Below are 22,007 nucleotides of genomic sequence, written 5' to 3' on the forward strand. Positions count from 1 at the left end.
GTTAGAAATTAAATAAATAATCATTTTATTTTTAAATTGCCTGGTTTGTTTTGCTATGGCTAGTTCCACAGCTACCTTCTACCATTTTATGCTTCCTAAATACACACAATTAATAAGTATTATTTTCATACTTCTTGCTTAAATTGACAAAATTACGGTGTGATAGAAAATGGTGCAAAGTATTTTCTATTTAAACATATATAGTTATATTATTTCACTTGTTATTATCAGTATATTTTCATAATTTTACATTTAATATTTCATATTTTTTTACAATGGATTTTCATAATTGAACTGTATTATGACAGATTAGGACAATATGACATGATTTAAGAGAGTCAAATATTTGAAAATTTGATGGTTTATGCTATAGAGAATCTTAGACAAAATCAAATTTCACATTTAATTAAAGCCACAGCATGTGACCTAACCACACTATATTGTGTATGGTTTTATATCTAGTCATTTTCCACTCATTTCCCAAGTCAACTGTAATGCATTAAGAGGCTCAAGTATAGTGCCAACATTAAAAGTGAAGGATTCTATGCTCAGTGGATTCTCAAGTGTGTATGTGTTTTCATCCCTGTTTTGTGCATTATTCAGCTCTCAAAGTTGCAGGTGACATTGGTTAGTTGGTGGTGCTTATTTATAGAGTGTATGAATCTAGCAGTCGTTGTAGTGACTCTACAGTTGTTGATTTCATTTATGAACTCAAATCACTTTTTAAGATAAAGGCACCCACGCAGTCTAATACACTGCTAGTTTTAACACACTACTTTTGAATGCATTGTTAGTTTTGTGCATAACAATGTGATTAATTGTGATTAACAATAAATTAGAATGTTGTGAAAAAGTTAATTTATTTCAGTAATTAAACTCAAATTGTGAAACTTGTGTATTAAATAAATTCATTGCACACATACTGAAGTAGTTTAAGTATTTGGTTCTTTTAATTATGATTTGGCTCACAAAAGCCAAAAACCCACCAATTCAATCTCAACAAATTAGAATATGGTGACATGTCAATCAGCAAATCAACTCAAAACACCTGCAAAGGTTTCCTGAACCATCAAAATGGTCTCTCAGTTTGTTTTATTAGTCTATACAATCATGGCGAAGACTGCTGATCTGAAAGTTGTCCAGAAGACAATCATTGACACCCTTTAGAAGGAGCCACAAACATACATTGCCAAAGAAGCTGGCAGTTCAGAGTGCTGTATACAAGCATGTTAACAGAAAGTTGAGTGGAAGGAAAAAAGTTTTTAAGAAAATGATGCACAACCAACCTAGAGAACCGCAGCCTTATGAGGATTGTCAAGCATCGATTCAAGAATTTGAGTGAACTTCACAAGGAATAGACTGCGGCTGGAGTCAAGGCATCAAAAGCTACCACACACAGATGTGTCAAGGAATTTGGATACAGTTGTCGTATTCCTCTAGTTAAGCCTCTCCTCAGGCGTCTTACCTGGCTAAGGAGAAGAAGAACTGGACTGTTGCCCAGTGGTCCAAAGTCGTCTTTTCAGATGAGAGCAAGTTTTGTATTTCATTTGGACACCAAGGTCCTAGAGTCTTGAGGAAGGGTGGAGAAACTCTAGCCCAATTACCTACATTTCCACAGTCTGTGATAGTTTGGGGTACAATGTCATCTGCTGGTGTAGGTCTATTGTGTTTTTTTTTTTTTTTTTAAACCAAAGTCGCTGCACCCGTTTACCAATAAATTTTGGAGCACTTCATGCTTCTTTCTGCTGACCAGCTTTTTGAAGATGCTGATTTCATTTTCCAGCAGGATTTGGCACCTGCCCGCACTGCTAAAAGCCCCAAGTTGGTTAAATGACCATGGTGTTGGTGTGCTTGACTGGCCAGCAAACTCACCAGACCTGTATTGTCAAGAGGAAAATGAGAAACAAAAAACCAAACAATGCAGATGAGCTGAAGGCCACTGTTAAAGAAACCTGGGTTTCCATACCACCTCAGCAGTGCCACAAACTGATCACCTCCATGCCACGCCAAATTGAGGCAGTAATTAAACCAAAAGGAGCCCCTACCAAGTATTGAGTACATGTACAGTAAATGAACATACTTTCCAGAATGCCAACAATTCACTAAACATTAAACACTAACATTAAACATTAAACATTAAACACTAAACATATTGGTTTTATGAAGTATTCTAATTTGTTGAGATTGTAATTTGGTGGGTTTTTGTTAAACATGAACCTAAATCATTACAATGAAAAAAACAAAAGACTTAAACTACTTCAGTCTGTGTGCACTGAATTTATCTAGTACACAATTTTCACAATTTGTGCTGAATTACTGAAATAAATGAACTTTTTCAGGGCATTCTAATTTGAGAAGCACCTGTATGCGTATGTGTGTGTGTGTGTGTGTGTGTGTGTGCTCTTATTTTTGTGACATATCAGGACACAACTCTGTATAATGGCATGGGTATGACACAGGTATTACAAGGAGAGGGTGACGTATGAGGACATAACCCATGTCCTCATTTTTCAAAATGCTTATAAATCATACAGAATGAGTTTTTTTAAAAAAGGAAAAATGCACAATGTTTCCTCTGAGGGTTAGGGTTAGGTGTAGGGTTGGTGTAGGGCCATATAATATACAGTTTGTACAGAATAAAAACCATTGCGCCTATGGGATGTCCGCACTTTTCACAAAAACAAACGTGTGTGTATATGTTTGTGCGCACGTATTTTTATATATATTAACTTTTCCATTACATGAATGTAAAACATTGCTTGCTTGGTTTTAGTAATACCATTTCATTTTTGTATGCAAACAAGGACATCAGAAGGTGACATGATTAATGATGTAAAATGAACAGTCAACGCTGTCAGTTGTGACTTATGATATATTGCATATGACATACTGTACATTGTACTGTTGTCAAAGGAATCATATCATTCAATCATTAAAAATAAAAAATAAAAATCATAAAGGTTACAGAAAATTGAAAAGAGTACACCAGGTTAACAAACAAACAAACAAATTGATTTTATATGGATGGTTTATTTAAAAAAATAATATTTGTTTGGTCTGCAAGTTTCAGAACAACCTATTGTAGAATTAATCTGGTGTAAAGCCCCCTAGAATAACCCCTGATAGAAAGTAAATCCCAATTTATTTCACATAAACCAGATTTATTTGGACCAAAAGTAGTTCATTCTGTGAAGATTGATTCATTGAGTCGTTTTATTGTATTTGGTCTGCTACAGTATCAAATCAGGTCACTTTAAAGTTGTGCTTCAATTTACCTTGAGGTGTATAGCATAGTATTATTATGTCAGTTGCATCTGACCTGATGTGGTTTTATAATCAGAGCACTAGGATTTATTGTGGTGCCAGAAAATATAATGGAATCCAATACAATTATGATTGAGAAATGTACAAATAAACATTCCTCAAAAGCTTAATGTATCATATTTGATACATTTTAACATATTTTGCAAAAAAATATTCATGGATAAATAAATGAACCTAAGTTACTGCAATCTAAGTATTCATCTTAATATATTACTAACAATTTAAAAATTGGTTTTACTGTAAAGTTTTCAACTGCAGAAGATACATATATGACATGTATGTTTTGATAATGTAGAGGCCTATATATATATATGGGTGTGAATGATTTTATATATATGTGTGTGTGTGTGTGTATGTGTGTGCGTGTGTGTGTGTATGTGTGTGTGTGTATATATATATATATATATATATATATATATATATATATATATATATATATATATATACAGTATATATACACTGTATATACACACATAAATACAAGATCTTGAAGGAACACATTTTGTACGTTGTGCTTAAGGCTAATTGTCCAACATGAAATATTAAACATGGCTTTGAATCATTAACAAATTACTATTTACTAGCCATTGCGCTTAATGTTCAGGGTGTTGCATAGGTTTGCAAAATAAAACTGACTTTGACTGATTGCTTAGCCCTGAATTCTTGTTCAGGGGGGAAAATTGCAGAGGAAGCAGACCTTGGAACGGGCTTGTGAATGTAAACTATGATCTACCCTGAACAAAACATCTCATGAGTTGAGTGGTCATGTTCCTCGCTCATGATTCTTGTTTCTCTAATGCTGTGATAAGTTCAAGTTCAAGTTCAAGTTGAGCTTTATTGTCATTCAGCTACATGTGTGGACATACAGTTGAACGAAATGTCGTGCCTTACAGGTGCTACATGAATATAGACATACAACAATGAAGTAAAACACAACAAACCTACAGACAGATTTGAATATAAATATACTATATAAATATATAATAAGCTAAAAAAAACAGACTATGTGAATGCTTCACATAATACTATACCTATACACAATTAACCTACTCATACATAGACTGAAAAATAAAAATATATAGACTATAGACTTCACGTAATACTGTACATGTGCAAAGAGAAACATCGTAAGTCAAGCAGCTGGCTGGGGAACAGTGCAAGATGATTTGTAGTGCATGAGCATGTAAAGACATATTACGGAGTCTTTGTGGGATTATGTACATACAGCAGTGTGTGTGAAAAGTGTCTAGTGTGCATAGAGGAGAATTGCATAAAAAAATAATGATTTGAATTGCGGGTGTTTGGGGGGTGGAGGAGGTGACACGGTTTATGTTTTAGGAGGTAGGGGGCTTGTGGGGGGTTTCAGAGAAGGCTGGGGTGATTTGAGTTCAGGCTCTCATAGTCTGAGGAAAAGAGCTGTTGAGCAGTCTGGTGGAGGGGGCTCTGATGCTCCAGTACCGTCTTCCTGATGGTAGGAGCTGGAAAAGACTGGGGGAGGAATGAGTGGGGTCCTCCATGATACTGTTTGCTTTGCTGGAGCATCGTGTGAGGAAAATGTCCAGGATGGAGTGGAGAAGGGCACCGATGATCTTTTCAGCGGTGTTCATTGTCCACTGGAGTGTCTTTCTGTCTACTGCACAGTTCTGTACCAGACAGTAATGCAGCTGATCAGCATGCTCTCTATGGTTCCTCTGTAGAATGTGGTGAGGATGGGTGGAGGGAGACTTGCTCTTTTCAGATGGTGGAGCAAGTGTAGGCGCTGTTGTGCAGTGTGCAGAACACATCTGTGAATCTAACACGAATTAGACTAATTAGAGACTAAATAAATGACACACACCTGAACAGAATGACCCAATTAACTCAGTGAATGGAAATGGTGCAAAGGGAAAGCAAAGTCCAAACTGAATGATGCAGTGACAATAATTGCTTATTATAATCCCTTGCATGCATTATATGGCCATAAGACTAATGCCTCGATCTGTGGAGAACAAAAGCTGATTATAACCTTAGTCATCCTACCTGTATGCATCTATTTAATAGCAAAACAAAAAGTTTATTTTAAAATTGTTTAAAGATAATCATTCTTAAATCAAAATATGAATCCCACATAATGGCAGGCCACCACTCTGTGCTTTCTGAGATGTTAGCCTTTGTTCTGTCTGCATTATGAATATTTAGATTATGCCAAACACCCTGGCCAGTTCTGGAAAGGTTCTTCCTCAGAGGCAGCCTTTGTAAAAGGCTGTATTTAGCCAAAGGCCAGATTGTATATTTGAGTCTGTGGCTCTCTGTAAGCACGGACACAGTGAAAGAGAGGGGAGGGCAGGTTCTAACACTGCATCAGGATGTGAGATGAATAGTACTAGCTTTTTACCCCTGCCCTCTCTTCTCTTCTATCTCTCCCTTTGGTTTGTGCTTTCCTGCATTCAAACAGGCATTTCGAGGTAACTATTACCAAATATGCATTTAAAAGAGAATTCATACAATCAGCCTTCAGATTGTGAAGGCAGTTTCAAAGTCTGGCTCCCTATAAAAGTTGACTCACGTTTTGGACTGCATGACAAAAATGAATTAATCCATGGGTGGCATTACTAAAGTAAATACAAAACTAAATTAAGCAGAACAAACAACAATTAGAGAAAAGAGGTAAGCTCAGGATGGATGGGTAATTTGACATCATCATTAAAAAGATAATTTAGCCAAAATTAATAACCCCTATTATTCTTTTTCCTTTTCTTTTGTTGAACAAAAACTTATTTAAAAAAAAAATACATTTAATTACATTTAAAGGGGTCATATGATGTTGAAAGATCATTATTTTGTGTATTTGGTGTAACAGAATATGTTGACATTATTTTTCAAATGCTCAACATTATTGGAGGTCCTCTATGCCCCGCCTCTCTCAAAGTATCTATTAGATTCTTGATTTTGTATTGTTTATGCAAGTTTTAATTAAATAATAATTTCCAGCAAAAAAAGTAAATAAATAAAATAAAAATAAAAGTAATAATTTAATGTCATATTAAAGTGATTTCAAATCAAAAGTGCATCCTGCTGAATGTAGATATGAGGAAAACTTTTTTTTTTTTTTTTTTTTTTACTTTTCGTCCCAGCAGCTGAATTAAAAAAAAAAAAAAAAAAAAAAAAAATTGTCAAAGATCACAGCTTTATCTTTTTGACGTATGGCTGTTGAATTGTATTGGAAGCCTTTTGGAAATTGGAAACCTGTATTAATAGGATACGCCAAATACTAGATAATGAAATTAGACCTAACAAAACAAAATAAATTGTGTCCATCACAGAATGCTATTAAACTAAATACATAGTTGTGGAAATAACATGACGTTGTTCTGGAAGTGTTCATGACTTTAAAAAAAAAAAAAAAAACATTTTATTAGAGAAATAAAGTATTAAGAACTTGTAAGTGTTTTTTAAGAGAGTTTATTTTCTAAAGATCCACAGGGGCACAATTTCTCATGATTAAAGAAACCAGCAAACAGCAGGAATTTATTCCTATATTAGTCTTTTGTTTGTTGTGTCATGCGTGTTGTTTCATTAATAAAAGTGCCTTACCACACCGGACCCTTGAGACTGTGTATGACGTCTAGTGATAAAGTGCAGAGTCACTTTGGCTTGTGCCTGTGCATATACAACTCATAAAGTGGGTCAGGGGTTCTCCTTGTTCTGCAGTCTGCAAGCACCATTTTGAAAGGGGATGTCTGCCTCCCCTTTGTGTAAAATATTCTTAATGTATAATAGCCAGCACAGGTCAAAAGCTTTGTTTTTCATTTCTTTCAGCATCACATCAGTGCATAAGAACAACCAAAACAAAAAAATGACAAACAAATAAAGGATTCTAAACACGTATTCAGTGTATGACCCCACCCATATAGTTCAATAAGCTATAAAATGACACATTACTCATTGTCAAAGGCTTATCCAAATCATCTGACCTTACTTATTAAACAGACTACATGCAATTTCAAGAACATATGTTCAGTTTGCTTTGAGCTGTGAGTAAAAGAAAAGCCTGTATATAATTTCTCCGCCTAAATCATTGGTTAATGTGACGTCCAGTAGCACTATTCCTATTAATGTGTATTTGTTCTGACAAGCTGAAGTCATCTGTCTTTTCATCCATTAACCAGAATGAAGGCTGTTTCATGTTTATTTCTAAAGTGAAGTTTGACTGTTGTAGGCATTGCTTTGCTGTTCCTAAAATGTCTGTATTGATATGAATAATGTATAGTCACAGTATACTGCGTATAATTGAATGACAGGAGCATTTCTGATTTATCCTGCAAACCATCACACACTTCTCAATGCAACACCAGGGGTATGCAAGATCAGTGTGGGTGCCCCTAACACTAACCCTCACAGAAAAATGTCTGTAAATCTCTGAATAAAAGCCTAATAACTAGCTTGTGCATGGAAGGATACAAACAAATATAGTATAGTATATGTATAAATGACAAGTAAATAATAGGGATACAAAGTTATTCATATTTGTATATATAGTTATATAAAATGATAACATTAAACATTATAAAAAAAAAAAAACATTTGTAATCACTTTTTGTCAAATTTCAGCATTGTTTTGTAGTGAAGAATGAAGTAGTAAGAGCTACAAAGATACTCCAGAAATGAACTGATATTAATGTTAATCACTTTACACTTATCACTTAATCATCTTTGTTGCCTGTTGAATGACTTACAATGAAAATAAATTATAGGGTAAGTGTACCAATCTCTCTTAGTTCACTTGTACATTGCTGTCCTCAGTTTAATGCATTGTTTTCTTTTCCCCTTTGTCTTTTCTTTTCTCCGCCCCAGAACGTTTCTCCCCTCTGTTCATTTTGGTCATGTGACCGTGTTACAGCAATGTGTTGGAAGTTTGATATTGATATGCATTGATATGTATTGATATGTAAATACATTTTTGAACTCATTAAATGCTAAACAATGATTAAATAATAATAATAATAATAATAATAATAATAATAATAAACATTAAATTATGTTTAACATCTTATGATTATTTATAAATGAATAAAAATTAAAATGATTTTCACAGAAAGATTTCGGCAAAATAGTGCCCCTATGAACTGCATATACTGTACTGCATACCCCATTTTTGTGCCACTGTGCAACACAAAATATTTACTGAACCTGATTTTCGTTCGTTTATATTTGCAGAGATCTCTGGGAACTCTGAAGACATCCCATTGGTGCGCTGGAGGCAGCAGTGGTTGGAAAATGGTACTTTGCTCTTCCACATCCACCATCAGGACGGCAGTCAGAACCTGCCTGGCCCGGCCGCCACGTCTTACCCCGCTAGTGATTCCGCCGAGGAGGAGCTGCGTATCCTGCACATCTCTGTCATGGTATGCAAGTATTTCTGAGTATTTGATGTTTTCTGCACTAATTATTCTGATTTATTAAAAATGTAAAATAAGGAAAATCAAATCCTACCTTATATTTGAACAAAATGAATTCCAAAAACATTTAACTTCCAGATATGGGTAAAGGTGTTGCTTCAACTGGACACTTTTGGCCCTGTGAATTGTGGGGCCAAAACAATTTAAATCAAACTCTCACTTTTGTTTTGTGATGAAAATGACATTTAAAATATTTTGGATTAATACGTCAGTCTCCATTGTCTTTGAAAGGCTAATTTCATAGTTAGTATTTTTTCTATCCTAAATACTGACAATTAAATAGTAATATCACACTTTTGCGTAATTTGAGGAAATCACAGACTGATTGGAGACACACAACAAAAACAAAGTTTGTTCAGGATTTTTTTTTTTTTTTTTCACACATCACATCTATCATAATTCTTCATATGAATTTGCTTTCCTGGCGCTGCTGTCTCCATGGTAACCAAGTATACTAACTTTTGGTTTTGAATTGTGAGATATAAACTCAGAATTCTGCCTGTCTTTCCTGTTTATTTCTTATAACTGTAACACATTTGCAAGTTTATATCACACAATTCTGACATTGAAAGTCACGATTGTTAGTTTGCATCATGCAATTAAAAAACAGAACTTAACTGAACTGAACTGTGGGATGCAAACTCTAGAAATTGACAGAACTATGAGATAAGAAGTTAATTACTGTTTTATTTTTTACTCAGTGGCAGAAACAAGCTTCCATATTTTTAATATAGAAAAAGGAAAAAAATCTGCAGTTCTGTAAGATTTAGTGTGGACTGAGCCAGGAGAGAAAGCATTATGTAGATAAAAAAAGTTTGAGTTGCATGTGAGAAAGAAAGGAAGATAGCATTTGTTCAGATTCAGTCAATTAGTGGTTACACCTCATTGTTCTCCTCTCTCAGATCATTATGCTACTGTCTTCCCCAGAAGAAGTTACCCTCACAACAATTGGAGCGAAGACTCTTCAGGGCATAATAATTTTAAAAGCTTTTAAGCACACTCAGTATAATTAGTGGAAAATCCATATTTGTAAATTGTCATGCTGAACAGCAGTGGTGTTTGTATGGGGGCAGAGTTAGCGGTGACTAGCTGTGTAGCTCAGATGAATGGAGAGTTCTGAACACAGGTTGGATGAATGGGCTGTTCAAGTCAGTATTCAAGTCAAGTGTTTGGTATGCAAATGTTTTAATAGGAAATGCACAAATGGCTCATTATTTCTATGTAAAGTAAAAGGAACATATGGCGGCTCCAGGCTTTGCTGGATTTCCTTTGCTGCTTGAATTTCAAATCCTGTAATTGCACATCAGAGCACTAAGGTAGCTGTTTTGTATGGTTAGCTGATTCTCTGTGCAAAGCCACTGATTACTGACAGATCCCTGTCGGAATATGATTCCTCTGAGTTCCGGGAAACCTCCTCTATTGAACGAACTCTGCTTGATCCCTCAAAAGCTGAAGAATATTGCATGCCGCCTATCTCAAACACAGACTCTGACGTTGATATCCCATCAAAGATATTTATTAGTATTCTAAGGGCAAGACACAGGAAGCCAGTAGATGATTTAACCTAATTGAGGAAGGCAATGGGATCCAAACAGTTTTCTCTTCTCAGGGCATTATGCTTGTATTATTAAGGACAGCACCATTTTTAAGGAGAAATATATTGTATTTTGATGTCCATGAACTGTAAACAGCTGAAAGATTGGGTGGCAGTTATTAATGACTTAATTATTTAGAGTACAGATGTACCCACAAGATTTATTGTGTGATCACTGCACGATTGAGACACCACCACCATTAAGGTTGTGTAGGGTGAAATGATGAAGAAGCTCATAAACGTTTGTTGACCAAATTAATTTTCAGTGAATATTTTAGATGTGTTACAGCTTGTGACTGAGTTGCACTTGAACATTTGCAGACAGAGATCTTTGCCTAGTTATTTTTTTAAAAAGTCAACCATTTGCTTCTATTGCCCTCTGATATTGTGTTTTCTCAAGGTGTAGTTCTAAGGCAGAAAAGCGATTGATCATTTCTATTTTAAAATCTGAGCAAAACAGGTGGTAGCTGCATTGCTGTACATGGCTTGTGAAATTATCAGATGACCTTGAGTCTTGAAACAAACCAAATTGAAGGTATTTAAATTTACCACAAAAAAAAAATAATAAAAAAAATAAATAATAATTGACTTAAATTTCTTTCCCAAAACATTTTGCACACATCTAACCCATCTGATTTTGCCATTTTATGCTTCTTAGCCTTTAGCGCTCAAACTGTGTTATTGCAAGGTGGGGGAAGAGTGGGAGTTTTTTTTTATTGGTGGTGTGACAGACAGCCTCTGCGACAGATGGTACCTACGCCGCATCCCCTTCTGGCTCTGACTTGTCTCGGCCGGAGGGCAAGCTTCTAAACCTTGTACCCCCTAAAATCATGTCACTTTCTTGAATGCTTGGCAATGATGCCAGTCCCAAAGAGAGTGAGCCGCCAGTGTAGACACCTGTCACCCGTCCATGTCTATTGTGAGCCATACGTGGCGGTCTTCAGGCCAGCTGGGGCTTTTGCTCAGCTCAGTGGTGCGCGGTGGTCGTTCAGCGCCAGGCTTGCTGTCTCACTGTGATTTTTTTGAGGGTTTGTGGATAGATAAGCACTCATCAAATGTGCCTTGATGAAAGCCCAGCTGTGCTGTCATTTTGACTTTGATGAGGCATTTTCTCTTCTTTTATTTGGTCATTTATTCTCTGTATCATATCTCCAGCTGCTATCACAAAGGCCATGCTGTAAATTGAAAATGTTTTTTTTCTTTTCCATTTCAGCTTATTTTTCTTCTCGTTAGGGGGTAATGTGTAACCTATTGAAAACAGCAGTGGCTTGCTTACCCATGCTGTCGAAGAGCAACCTGGCTTTTCCCTGCTACTGTCATAGGGCTTCTGTAATAGACAAGCAATTGAGTCAACAGGGGGGTCTCCACAAATGAACCAGTCACCAGATCCCACCTACAATCAAATACTGCATTCCACTGCCACTTGAGGGACTGCTATTTAGTGAGCAATTTTTCCACCTTTTTCTGCAGCCACTTCGTACTAATATGTTCTCTGAGGTATTCTCAACAGGGAGCTTTTTTGAGGTACACCTCCCCCTCCATTCAGCTAGCCATTTTACAAGCAGCAATTTGCACTACTCAGCAAGCCTGAACATCCATAGGCTGCTCCTGACCCCAGTTTCTCCCATTTGCCAGCCTGAAGCTTGTTCCCCAGTGGTTTATCTCTCTGCGGATGGCTAGCTTAGCTGTGCCATGCCCTTGCAGTGATTTACACATGCTGGGTGAAAAGACGGGCATCTCCTGCAACACAGTTCTCATTGCATTTATATCACAGCACCTGACAGCCATCCTCAAATTGGCAACAGAAGCAGATGGTCTTTTGTCCTGAATTTAGCACAATATTATTTATTTATTTACTTTTTTAATTTATATTTTATTTGTCTTATAGAGCTAGGGGAAGAAAAAAAATATACAGAGTGTGTGTATATATATATATATATATATATATATATATATATATATGTGTGTGTGTGTGTGTGTGTGTGTGTGTGTGTGTGTGTGTGTGTGTTGTGTGTGTGTGTGTGTGTGTGTGTGTGTGACAGTGCAGTTATTGTGTAAGTACTGTATAAGTAGAATTCTGTTTTTAGGAGAATAAACTGTTAATATCATGGTTTTTATATAGTATGTTTTGTTTATTATCTGTCCCTTTAAGACATAAATACAACCGTCATTGCATTTTTATGCTATATTTTTCATATTGCCATTATTTAATATGAACCTCGATACAAAAATTTGAATAATTAAATTCTATTTAAGACTCCATTAATATTTGTTTTATTTACAAGTTCGAAAAGTTATTCCTTATGGTTTGTTATTTTGTATCTATTTATTGACATTCATTCATTCATTCTTTTTTTTTTTTTTTTTTTGGTGTGACGTGTCTTTGTGTACTTGTAAAAACAAAGACAGTCTGCATCTTATTGAGGTGAACTTGCATTCACTCTCAGTGTGTTGATAAGCCATAGATGCCATCTATTGAATGGTGGTTAAAAGATATATGAGGCTAACATAATTACAGTATTGATTCAACTAATGCATCCTTAAAGATTCTCAGCTTCCTGTGTTATTTCATCAAGCAATCCTACAATATTACTTCATCTGTCATTTCACATGTAATTTTCAGCAAAAACACACCCTAAGTGACCTCTTGGATTAATGTTGATTATTTTGGTTTTCTTCCCTTGTCGCTGCGGCAATAACCTGGCACTTAGATTCATTTCTCAGACAGTTGTGTGTGTGTGTGTGTGTGGGTTGGTCTGAGCTAATAAATCCAGAATTTACGATGTGATTAAAGTTTTTCTTTGTTCCCTACTCCCCCATCTTCCATAAAATACCACATAACAGCATAAACAGTTTATTTTCTTTTTTTTTTTCAATCTTAAGTATGTATGTATAATTTCCCTCTCTTCTGGGAATATTCGAAGATTGTGTTTCTGAGGAAACTGGCGGGGTGTCATTAAGGTGGATATGGAATTGGATACGAAGAAGAGCTAAAGCAACAAAGCAGAAATCAATTTTGTTCGCATTGGCTAACTCCCAATAAAATAGTTACTTGACAAACACCCTGTGAGCTGAAGGTATGTAAAAGGAAACACACGCTACTTCATTGCTGATTTATTTACCTAGACAGAATTGACAGTAGGCATTTTGAAAAAGTTGCTTCCTGAACTCAACAGCTGCACTAAGACCCAACATGCTGACCTTTCTGAAATAGTTTCAGACATTAAATGCTCTTGTTTTCCCAGTCCCATCCCAACTGTGCATCTTTATATGCACCTGCAAAGCAAGACCAGGATGCAAAGATGTAAACATCCTGAAATCTCAACTCCATTTTTATAAAACAGGCCTGCTGGAGATTTGAGTTTCTGCCCTGTTAGCAGCCATAAGAGGAAAGTGATATATCTTTCCGTTGAGCTTCTTCCCAAGGGCCCTAGGCTGCATGAATATAACCAATGGCTAAAATAGCTGGCAAGAAGGGCAAGAAATGTTCAATGTTAAAAGTGGTGAAAGATGAATCACGAGGATGACGCTCCTGGAATAGTTATTTCAGGTTACACTGCAGCTCGAAACTCGCCAAGATCTGGATTTTTAATGCAGTTTACATGGACATTAAGATGAAAAGTCTATGAATATGGACTTACTGAGTACAACATATGCATCCTCTTAAATGCACAACCCCCTGAGAGTGCACTTGGTGGTCTTCACTTCAGTGATGCAATGAAGGAAGGATGATGATGATCATGGTTTAATCATATGTGCACTAATATTTGTATATTATATTATATTATATTAAATTATATCATATCATTAGGTCTGTCAGTCAATTAATTATCATTATTATTAGTATTATTGCTGTCTAAATTAAAACTTTAAAATGGCTTAATGTATATACACCAGGGCTATTTACATTAACTAAAACTAAAACCATTAAAACCAATTTCAGTACTTGAAAAAAAAAAAAAAAGAAAAGTTTTTTTTTTTTTTTGAGAGATAATCTTCAGCTAGTTGCCATGGCAACATTTCTTATTTTTAAAGTCAATAAAAATAAGATTTGTAAAACTAATAATACTAATTTCAACTATATAAACTGAAGAAAAGTATATGTAGACATATTTTACAAAGAAGAAAAAAAGAAACACAAATAGAAGCAGGGAATATACAAATACTTTTTTTATTCTTTTTTATTTATTTATTTTTGCTCTGGATACTGTCCATGCTTGTACATGGATGTCAAAGTTGGAGGAAATTGGCACCAGATAGCATTTAATGGAGGAAGTGTAATAAACAAGACATATAAAACATGGGAGTCTTGACCAGTTTAGTAAATCCCTTTTTTATCCCTGTGGGTTCTTCTTCACTACACGCACTTACGAGTTTAAGTGCTTGATAATACCTTGTTTTATGGCCACATTCACCCTTGAACGGAAAGGACATTTCCTCTTGCCCTTCTCATTTATTCTGCAAGGCCCATCTGCAAAACTGTCCTACAATGACCCAGTCATTAATATTGGCCGGGTCCCTTGGTTTCACAAAACACACGCTCATGCAGAAATAAACAAGGAAAACAGAACTTATGTCTAAAGAAATCACAATTATTTATCATCCTCCTACTTTCAGAGGGATGAAAAGTCAATGAGATTCTTAAACAAAAGATTGTGACGCACATTTTGCATTGATTTTACCAGCGGAGCAGGAGGTGATTTATCATGAAGAAATGCAGAACCATCATCCTCTGCATAGTTTTTCTTCAATACTCTTGACAAAATTGTGCCTTTTCGTCAGATAGTTTTGCAGAATGTTCAGTTTAGTAAACTACATCAAAGGCATACAATTATTTTAAACAACTGACACTTTTTAAATTATTCATTAATAATATAATTTCAAACAGATATAAATTATTAAAAAAAGAAAGAAATTCTACTACATTGTGTTATGTTTACAACCACATTCTGTATTAATCTAAGTTCATTTGAATGAACAAACTGTATTTCACTTGGCACCATGCTACTTATATATATTTTATGATTATTATTGTTATTATTATTTTATTTTTGCCAAGAAAAATGACTAAATGCTCCAAAATATAATCAGTTTTTGAAACTGATGATTTACAAGACATCTGCTTAAAGTTGCTAAAGAATGTGACAAACCCATAAAAGCATCACTTGTATCCGTTGGCTAATTCGATTAGGTCTCCGCGTGCTGCTAGACTGTGATGTTTTATTTGGTCTTAATAGTTCCCCCTTTATAAAGAGATGTCCCATCTGGTCTAATTTTAAACCATCTGTAACATGCAGCCTTTCATAATTTGCTCCACAGTGAAGTTACATTTTGCTTGTCTGGCTAATTCGAAGTGATGGACCCAAAGTAAATCAAATTAGACAAAACAAATTATCTATAAGGTCTGTTGTTTGTATGTGACCGCAATCTTGGTACGTTTTTTATCCAGCAGTCTTTAGCAGCACATGTAGATTATAATCACACTGTCTTGTAGCAACTAAAGAGGAACTTGTTTACCCCCCAATTAGTTATAATCATTGTCACATTTGTAAAATGCACAGACAACTAGTACTCCACATTGCATATCACTTTGAAGTCATAATGACTTTTTTTTCTTTAATTGGCCATTTACATATCTGCACTACCAGAAAGCTGATGTAATACCTTTGAAAGTGCTGAGAATTTGTAATCAATGACTAAAAGTTTATTGCAGTTCCAGTTCTTTCTAAAGTTCTTTCAATTTGGGCTCAGTTTTTGTGGTACAGCAAAATTATGGAGCCAAAAGAGTCTCAATAAAGATAAATGCACACACTACATTCACATATGAACACACAGGATTCATACATGCACACACATGATTCATAAATACACACACAGGATACACAAATGCGCACAAAATTTACAAATGCACACACTACATTCACATATGCACACATAGGATTCATACATGCACACACATAATCCATAAATACACACACAGGATACACAAATGTGCACAAAATTCACAAATGCACACACAACATTTAAAAAGCACAGAAGATTCACAAATGCATACAAAATTCAGAAATGCACACACAATTCTGAAATACACACACAATTCAGAAATGCAAACACCATTTACAAATGCACTCAAGATTCACAAATGCACAGGACAAGATTCAGAAATGTATTTCTGATGCACACACACATATATCTTGATTTACAAACTGCTTGCGGTCTGTGAACTTCATTGCATTTGTGTGTGAATTTTGAGACTCCCCTGACTTGGCTCAACACACAAATGCTTTTTTTTAAACAGGCAATGATCAGCAACCAATCAGATATCTCCCTTCTTTTAGCCAATCACAAGAACGCACTCCACGTGGGGGATTGTTTACTTATAAGCCAATCACATGAACGCGTTCACAGAGCCGATATGCCTGGGCATATTATATCCTACTTATTTATGAAATTGTATGAAGATACAGATGTTTAGATTACAATTCAGGTTTATTTTTTATTATTTTTTTACAAAATATAAATTAAAAAATGTCTCAATACATATAGCCCAGTGACTGCAGAAAAAAAAGTTAACCATGGATTCATAAATTTGAAATATTTTAATGAAAGTAAAAAAAAAATGTTACACCTTTTTGAATATTTAAATATATCTAAATATTATTTTGGATGCAATATAGAAGTCACTTTAATTATAATATTCGGTCCCTACATGAAGAGAGAGTCAATGGTCCGCTGCGAGAGGAAAGTGAGTCGTTCGCTGAGGAAAGTGAATCCATCACTCAACTTCGCTGCGTGAGGAAAGTGAGTCAATCGCTGAGGAGAGTGAATCGTTCGCTCAACTTCGCTGCATGAGGAAAGTGAATAGTTCGCTGAGGAAAGGGAGTCGCTCGCTGCATGAGCAGAGTGAGTCGTTCGCTGCATGACTCGTGAGGAAAGTGAATCGTTCGATGAGGAAAGTGAGTCGTTCGCTGCGAGAGGAAAGTGAATCTCCGGGCTGCGGAAAGTGAGTCTCCTGCTGCACAAAGTGAGTCGGCGGCTGCGTGAGGTAAGTGAGTCGTTCGCTGAGGAAAGTGAGTCGTTCGCTGCGTGAGGAAAGTGAATCGTTTGCTGAGGAAAGTGAGTCATTCGCTGATTGGCTGATTGAATTTTGAGACTCCCCTGACTTGGCTCAACACACAAATGCTTTTTTTTAAACAGGCAATGATCAGCAACCAATCAGATATCTCCCTTCTTTTAGCCAATCACAAGAACGCACTCCACGTGGGGGATTGTTTACTTATAAGCCAATCACATGAACGCGTTCACAGAGCCGATATGCCTGGGCATATTATATCCTACTTATTTATGAAATTGTATGAAGATACAGATGTTTAGATTACAATTCAGGTTTATTTTTTATTATTTTTTTACAAAATATAAATTAAAAAATGTCTCAATACATATAGCCCAGTGACTGCAGAAAAAAAAGTTAACCATGGATTCATAAATTTGAAATATTTTAATGAAAGTAAAAAAAAAATGTTACACCTTTTTGAATATTTAAATATATCTAAATATTATTTTGGATGCAATATAGAAGTCACTTTAATTATAATATTCGGTCCCTACATGAAGAGAGAGTCAATGGTCCGCTGCGAGAGGAAAGTGAGTCGTTCGCTGAGGAAAGTGAATCCATCACTCAACTTCGCTGCGTGAGGAAAGTGAGTCAATCGCTGAGGAGAGTGAATCGTTCGCTCAACTTCGCTGCATGAGGAAAGTGAATAGTTCGCTGAGGAAAGGGAGTCGCTCGCTGCATGAGCAGAGTGAGTCGTTCGCTGCATGACTCGTGAGGAAAGTGAATCGTTCGATGAGGAAAGTGAGTCGTTCGCTGCGAGAGGAAAGTGAATCTCCGGGCTGCGGAAAGTGAGTCTCCTGCTGCACAAAGTGAGTCGGCGGCTGCGTGAGGTAAGTGAGTCGTTCGCTGAGGAAAGTGAGTCGTTCGCTGCGTGAGGAAAGTGAATCGTTTGCTGAGGAAAGTGAGTCATTCGCTGATTGGCTTATAAGTAAACAATCCCCCACGTGGGGTGCATTCTTGTGATTGGCTAAAACAAGGGAGATATCTGATTGGTTGCAGATAATCCCTGTTTAAATAAAGACATTTGTGTGTGGAGCCAAGTCAAGGGAGTCTCAAAATTCACACACAAATGCAGTGAAGTTCACAGAACGCAAGCAGTTGGTAAATCAAGATACATGTGTGTGTGCATCAGAAATACATTTCTGAATCTTGTCCTGTGCATTTGTGAATCTTGAGTGCATTTGTAAATGTTGTTTGCATTTCTGAATTGTGTGTGTATTTCTGAATTGTGTGTGCATTTCTGAATTTTGTATGCATTTGTGAATCTTCTGTGCTTTTTAAATTTTGTGTGTGCATTTGTGAATTTTGTGCACATTTGTGTATCCTGTGTGTGTATTTATGGATTATGTGTGTGCATTTATCTTTATTGATACTCTTTTGGCTCCATACAAAATTAACTGAAATACTAATAGTTAACATGCAACTAATTTCTGACATTGACATGAGAATTTATTTATTTATTTTTTTACATGTGAAATATGTCAAATTAATTATTGAAAAAAAAGTAAAATTTGCTTAATTTTTCTTTTGCAAGTTTTTGCACACAAATGTCTTTAAGTAAATTTAAGCATGAATTTTAGTCAAATATACTTAAGTTATGTAAAATTATGAAAGAGAATAAGTACACTTAACTTGGCAAATTACAGTTTGTTGAGTAATTTCTACTCAATCATTTAAAGTTTACTCTGAAATACTACAGTACATCTTCCTCAATCATTGTTTGTAAACTTTATTCTAAAAAATTTGCTCTGAAGAAAAAAACAAAACATGGTTTACTCAGAGACATCTAAGTAAATCCATCAAGTGTATAGTGTTTGAGTAGGAATGGGTCATTTTGAGCAGAAAGAAGAAACCCCAGATGTTAGAAAACAGCAAGTTACTAAACTTAACAATAAAAACAACCATAAAACAGTGTCATTACAACTCAAATACAGTGAAAATGTCAACCGTATTAATTATTCATGGCCCAGTGTGTGATGGGAACACCTGCATCATACCTTTGATATTTACTCAAATAATCTTTGTAAATATACAAATTCCAAGTAAAATGTAATTATACTGAACTAAATTATTAGATGTAGACATTGCATTGCATATTTACTTCAAGTTCGTTTCAATGGTATTCTTGAATATAATCTTTTTTGTTTGTGTTGTTGTTCCTTAGAGGCACAGCAGAAGGAACACACTGCAACTTGGGTCTTCAGTTTGAATATTAGAGATATAATGTCTCCGGTGTGAGTCAGTATTCTTGACTTATTTTGTAGGCCAAACCCAAAGCTGGTTCCCTTTACAAAAACCCAAATGGAAACACATGAAAATCTTTTCATAATTTTGAAAACTAAATGTGATTGTCAGTAGTAAAAAAAAAACTATCGTTAGGCTATAAAGGAATTATTCATTGGCAGAAGTTTAAAGCGTACCCTAAAATCATATGTGAGTAAAAGTACAGTAGATATGTTACAACAAAAAAATATTCAATTACAAGTTACAAGCCACCAATTCCAATACAACTGGAGTAAAAGTCTTTGAGTATCTGATTTGAACAGTACTTAAGTATTTTACTTAATCAACATAAGCCTACAAAACTTAATGAAACCAATATCCTTCAAAAAGGTCTCAGACATGTCCTCATCCCCAACCCATTCTCACTCCAAAGGCGTCAAAAACCGAAGCATGGTCAAGCGCCCCTAGCGTCACTTTTATGACGCCAAATGTGCCTCTCGGCGTCGAATATCGAAGCACTACGACCTTCATTGCTTTCAGTGGGAAACTTTTGGCGTCAGAATTCGACACGAGGACATGAGATGTTTATCGCTATGAAATCACGTTCAAGAAGTCTCATTCAGCATACATCGCGCGATACTTGCTATCAGTTCCACAGTTTGGGTGAGTAGTCCTCCATACGCTCTTTTAATGCCTTTTATCAAATGTATTCTGTCTTCTTTATTAATCAGATTAGTGCCATATGTTTAATCGCTGTATTATATCGGTCATCCGCGGCTGTCTTTGAGTTTCATTGCGTTTAAATAAATGAACACAGCTGCTAATTAGTGTGATTAAACTCTATCTGTCACGTGACGTGCCATAGACCTTCGATCCGTTTTATATTATTATTAATTTCAGGATCAATGATGTAAGTTGTATTTGTAGTAAAATCATGGTAATCACGACACAATAGTAATAAATGAAATGTGAAGTTAAAACACAGTAAATGGGACATTAGTAACTGTAACTGTAGTTTTACTATGATATATTAATAATCAATACAACAATACAATAATCACCAAACCAGCTATGTTTGTATCACTGTAATGTTAGTGTTTTTATGTGCTTTTATATGACAGATATCACAGTATTCATGTGTTCTGTACCATGCTTTTAATACCTTTTAATGTGAATCCAAAAAAAAAAAAATCAAATTAAAAATAAATAATAAAACATGTATTTTTCCATCTTGCAGTTCATTCATATCAGTTTATATATATATATATATATATATATATATATATATATATATATATATATATATATATATATATATATATATATATATATATATATATATATATATATATATATATGTATGTATATGTATGTATGTATGTATATATATATATATATATATATATATATATATATATATATATATATATGTATATATATAAATATTTTGCTCACAGATCATTATTAACATTCTGTATATAATTCAATTTTATTTTCTCTCCCCTTTTTTATTATTTATATTTTTAGCTGAAAAGACATAAAGGCAGTCAGCCCAGTGGTGTTTCTGGAGAGGGATTCCTTCAGAAATGGAGAAGACAGAAAGCTGCGGAGGCAGATATTTGCAGCAGTAAGTCTGTGATAGTTTGTCTCTTTTATCAAAAATTCCTGCTGTTATAATTTGTACAGCATTTGTTGTTTCTTAAACTGTTGCACTGTCCAAATACCCACACTTGCCATCTTTTCACTTGACCACTTGATTACTTATTTGAAGTCTTTCCTGTATTTGGCCTAGTGTTCGAGTGAGCATGATGACCACGAGTGTGTGTCGAACTTTTCATGACCTGATGACTGTGTTTCCCAATCCTGATCCTGGAGAACCCCAGCACTGCACGGTTTTGGTGTCTCTCTTATCTGCCTTGGAGTCTTCACGGATGAGCTGATGAGTTGAATCAGGTGTGTTTGATCAGGGAGACATCTCAAATGTGCAGTGTTGGGGTTCTCCAGGACCAGGATTGGGAGCCACTGCCTTATGGGACACTTATGTGTTTAAAGAGATTTTTAATATCTAATTATCAATATTTCACATACTGTACTAAACACATCACAGTCTTAATAATCCAGTTTAACACTTGTATGATATTGTACAAGCCCCAGGACGGTCTCATCTGACACTATCAAAAGAATTCATATGACTATAGCTTGTTATTAATTACTTGCTTTCAATAATGGATTCATTTAACATTTAATTTTACAGCATCTTTACAGAGGATGCTTTTATGGTCTAAACAAAACACAGTGTAATGTATAAGTTGAA

General features: G+C 35.2%; 1 protein-coding gene across 2 annotated transcripts in view; it reads left to right on the forward strand.

The window, feature by feature from the left end:
* Positions 1–22,007, forward strand: part of astn1 (astrotactin 1) — a 205,213-nt gene that overhangs the window by 32,562 nt on the left and 150,644 nt on the right. For both annotated transcript variants that reach the window (XM_052618992.1, XM_052618999.1), the window contains exon 2: positions 8,521–8,708. In XM_052618992.1, coding sequence (XP_052474952.1) covers positions 8,521–8,708 — 188 coding nt within the window. The remainder of the gene's footprint in view (positions 1–8,520; positions 8,709–22,007) is intronic.

This window comes from Carassius gibelio, chromosome A2 (assembly GCF_023724105.1).
Source record: "Carassius gibelio isolate Cgi1373 ecotype wild population from Czech Republic chromosome A2, carGib1.2-hapl.c, whole genome shotgun sequence".
NCBI classification, from domain to species: Eukaryota; Metazoa; Chordata; class Actinopteri; order Cypriniformes; family Cyprinidae; genus Carassius; species Carassius gibelio.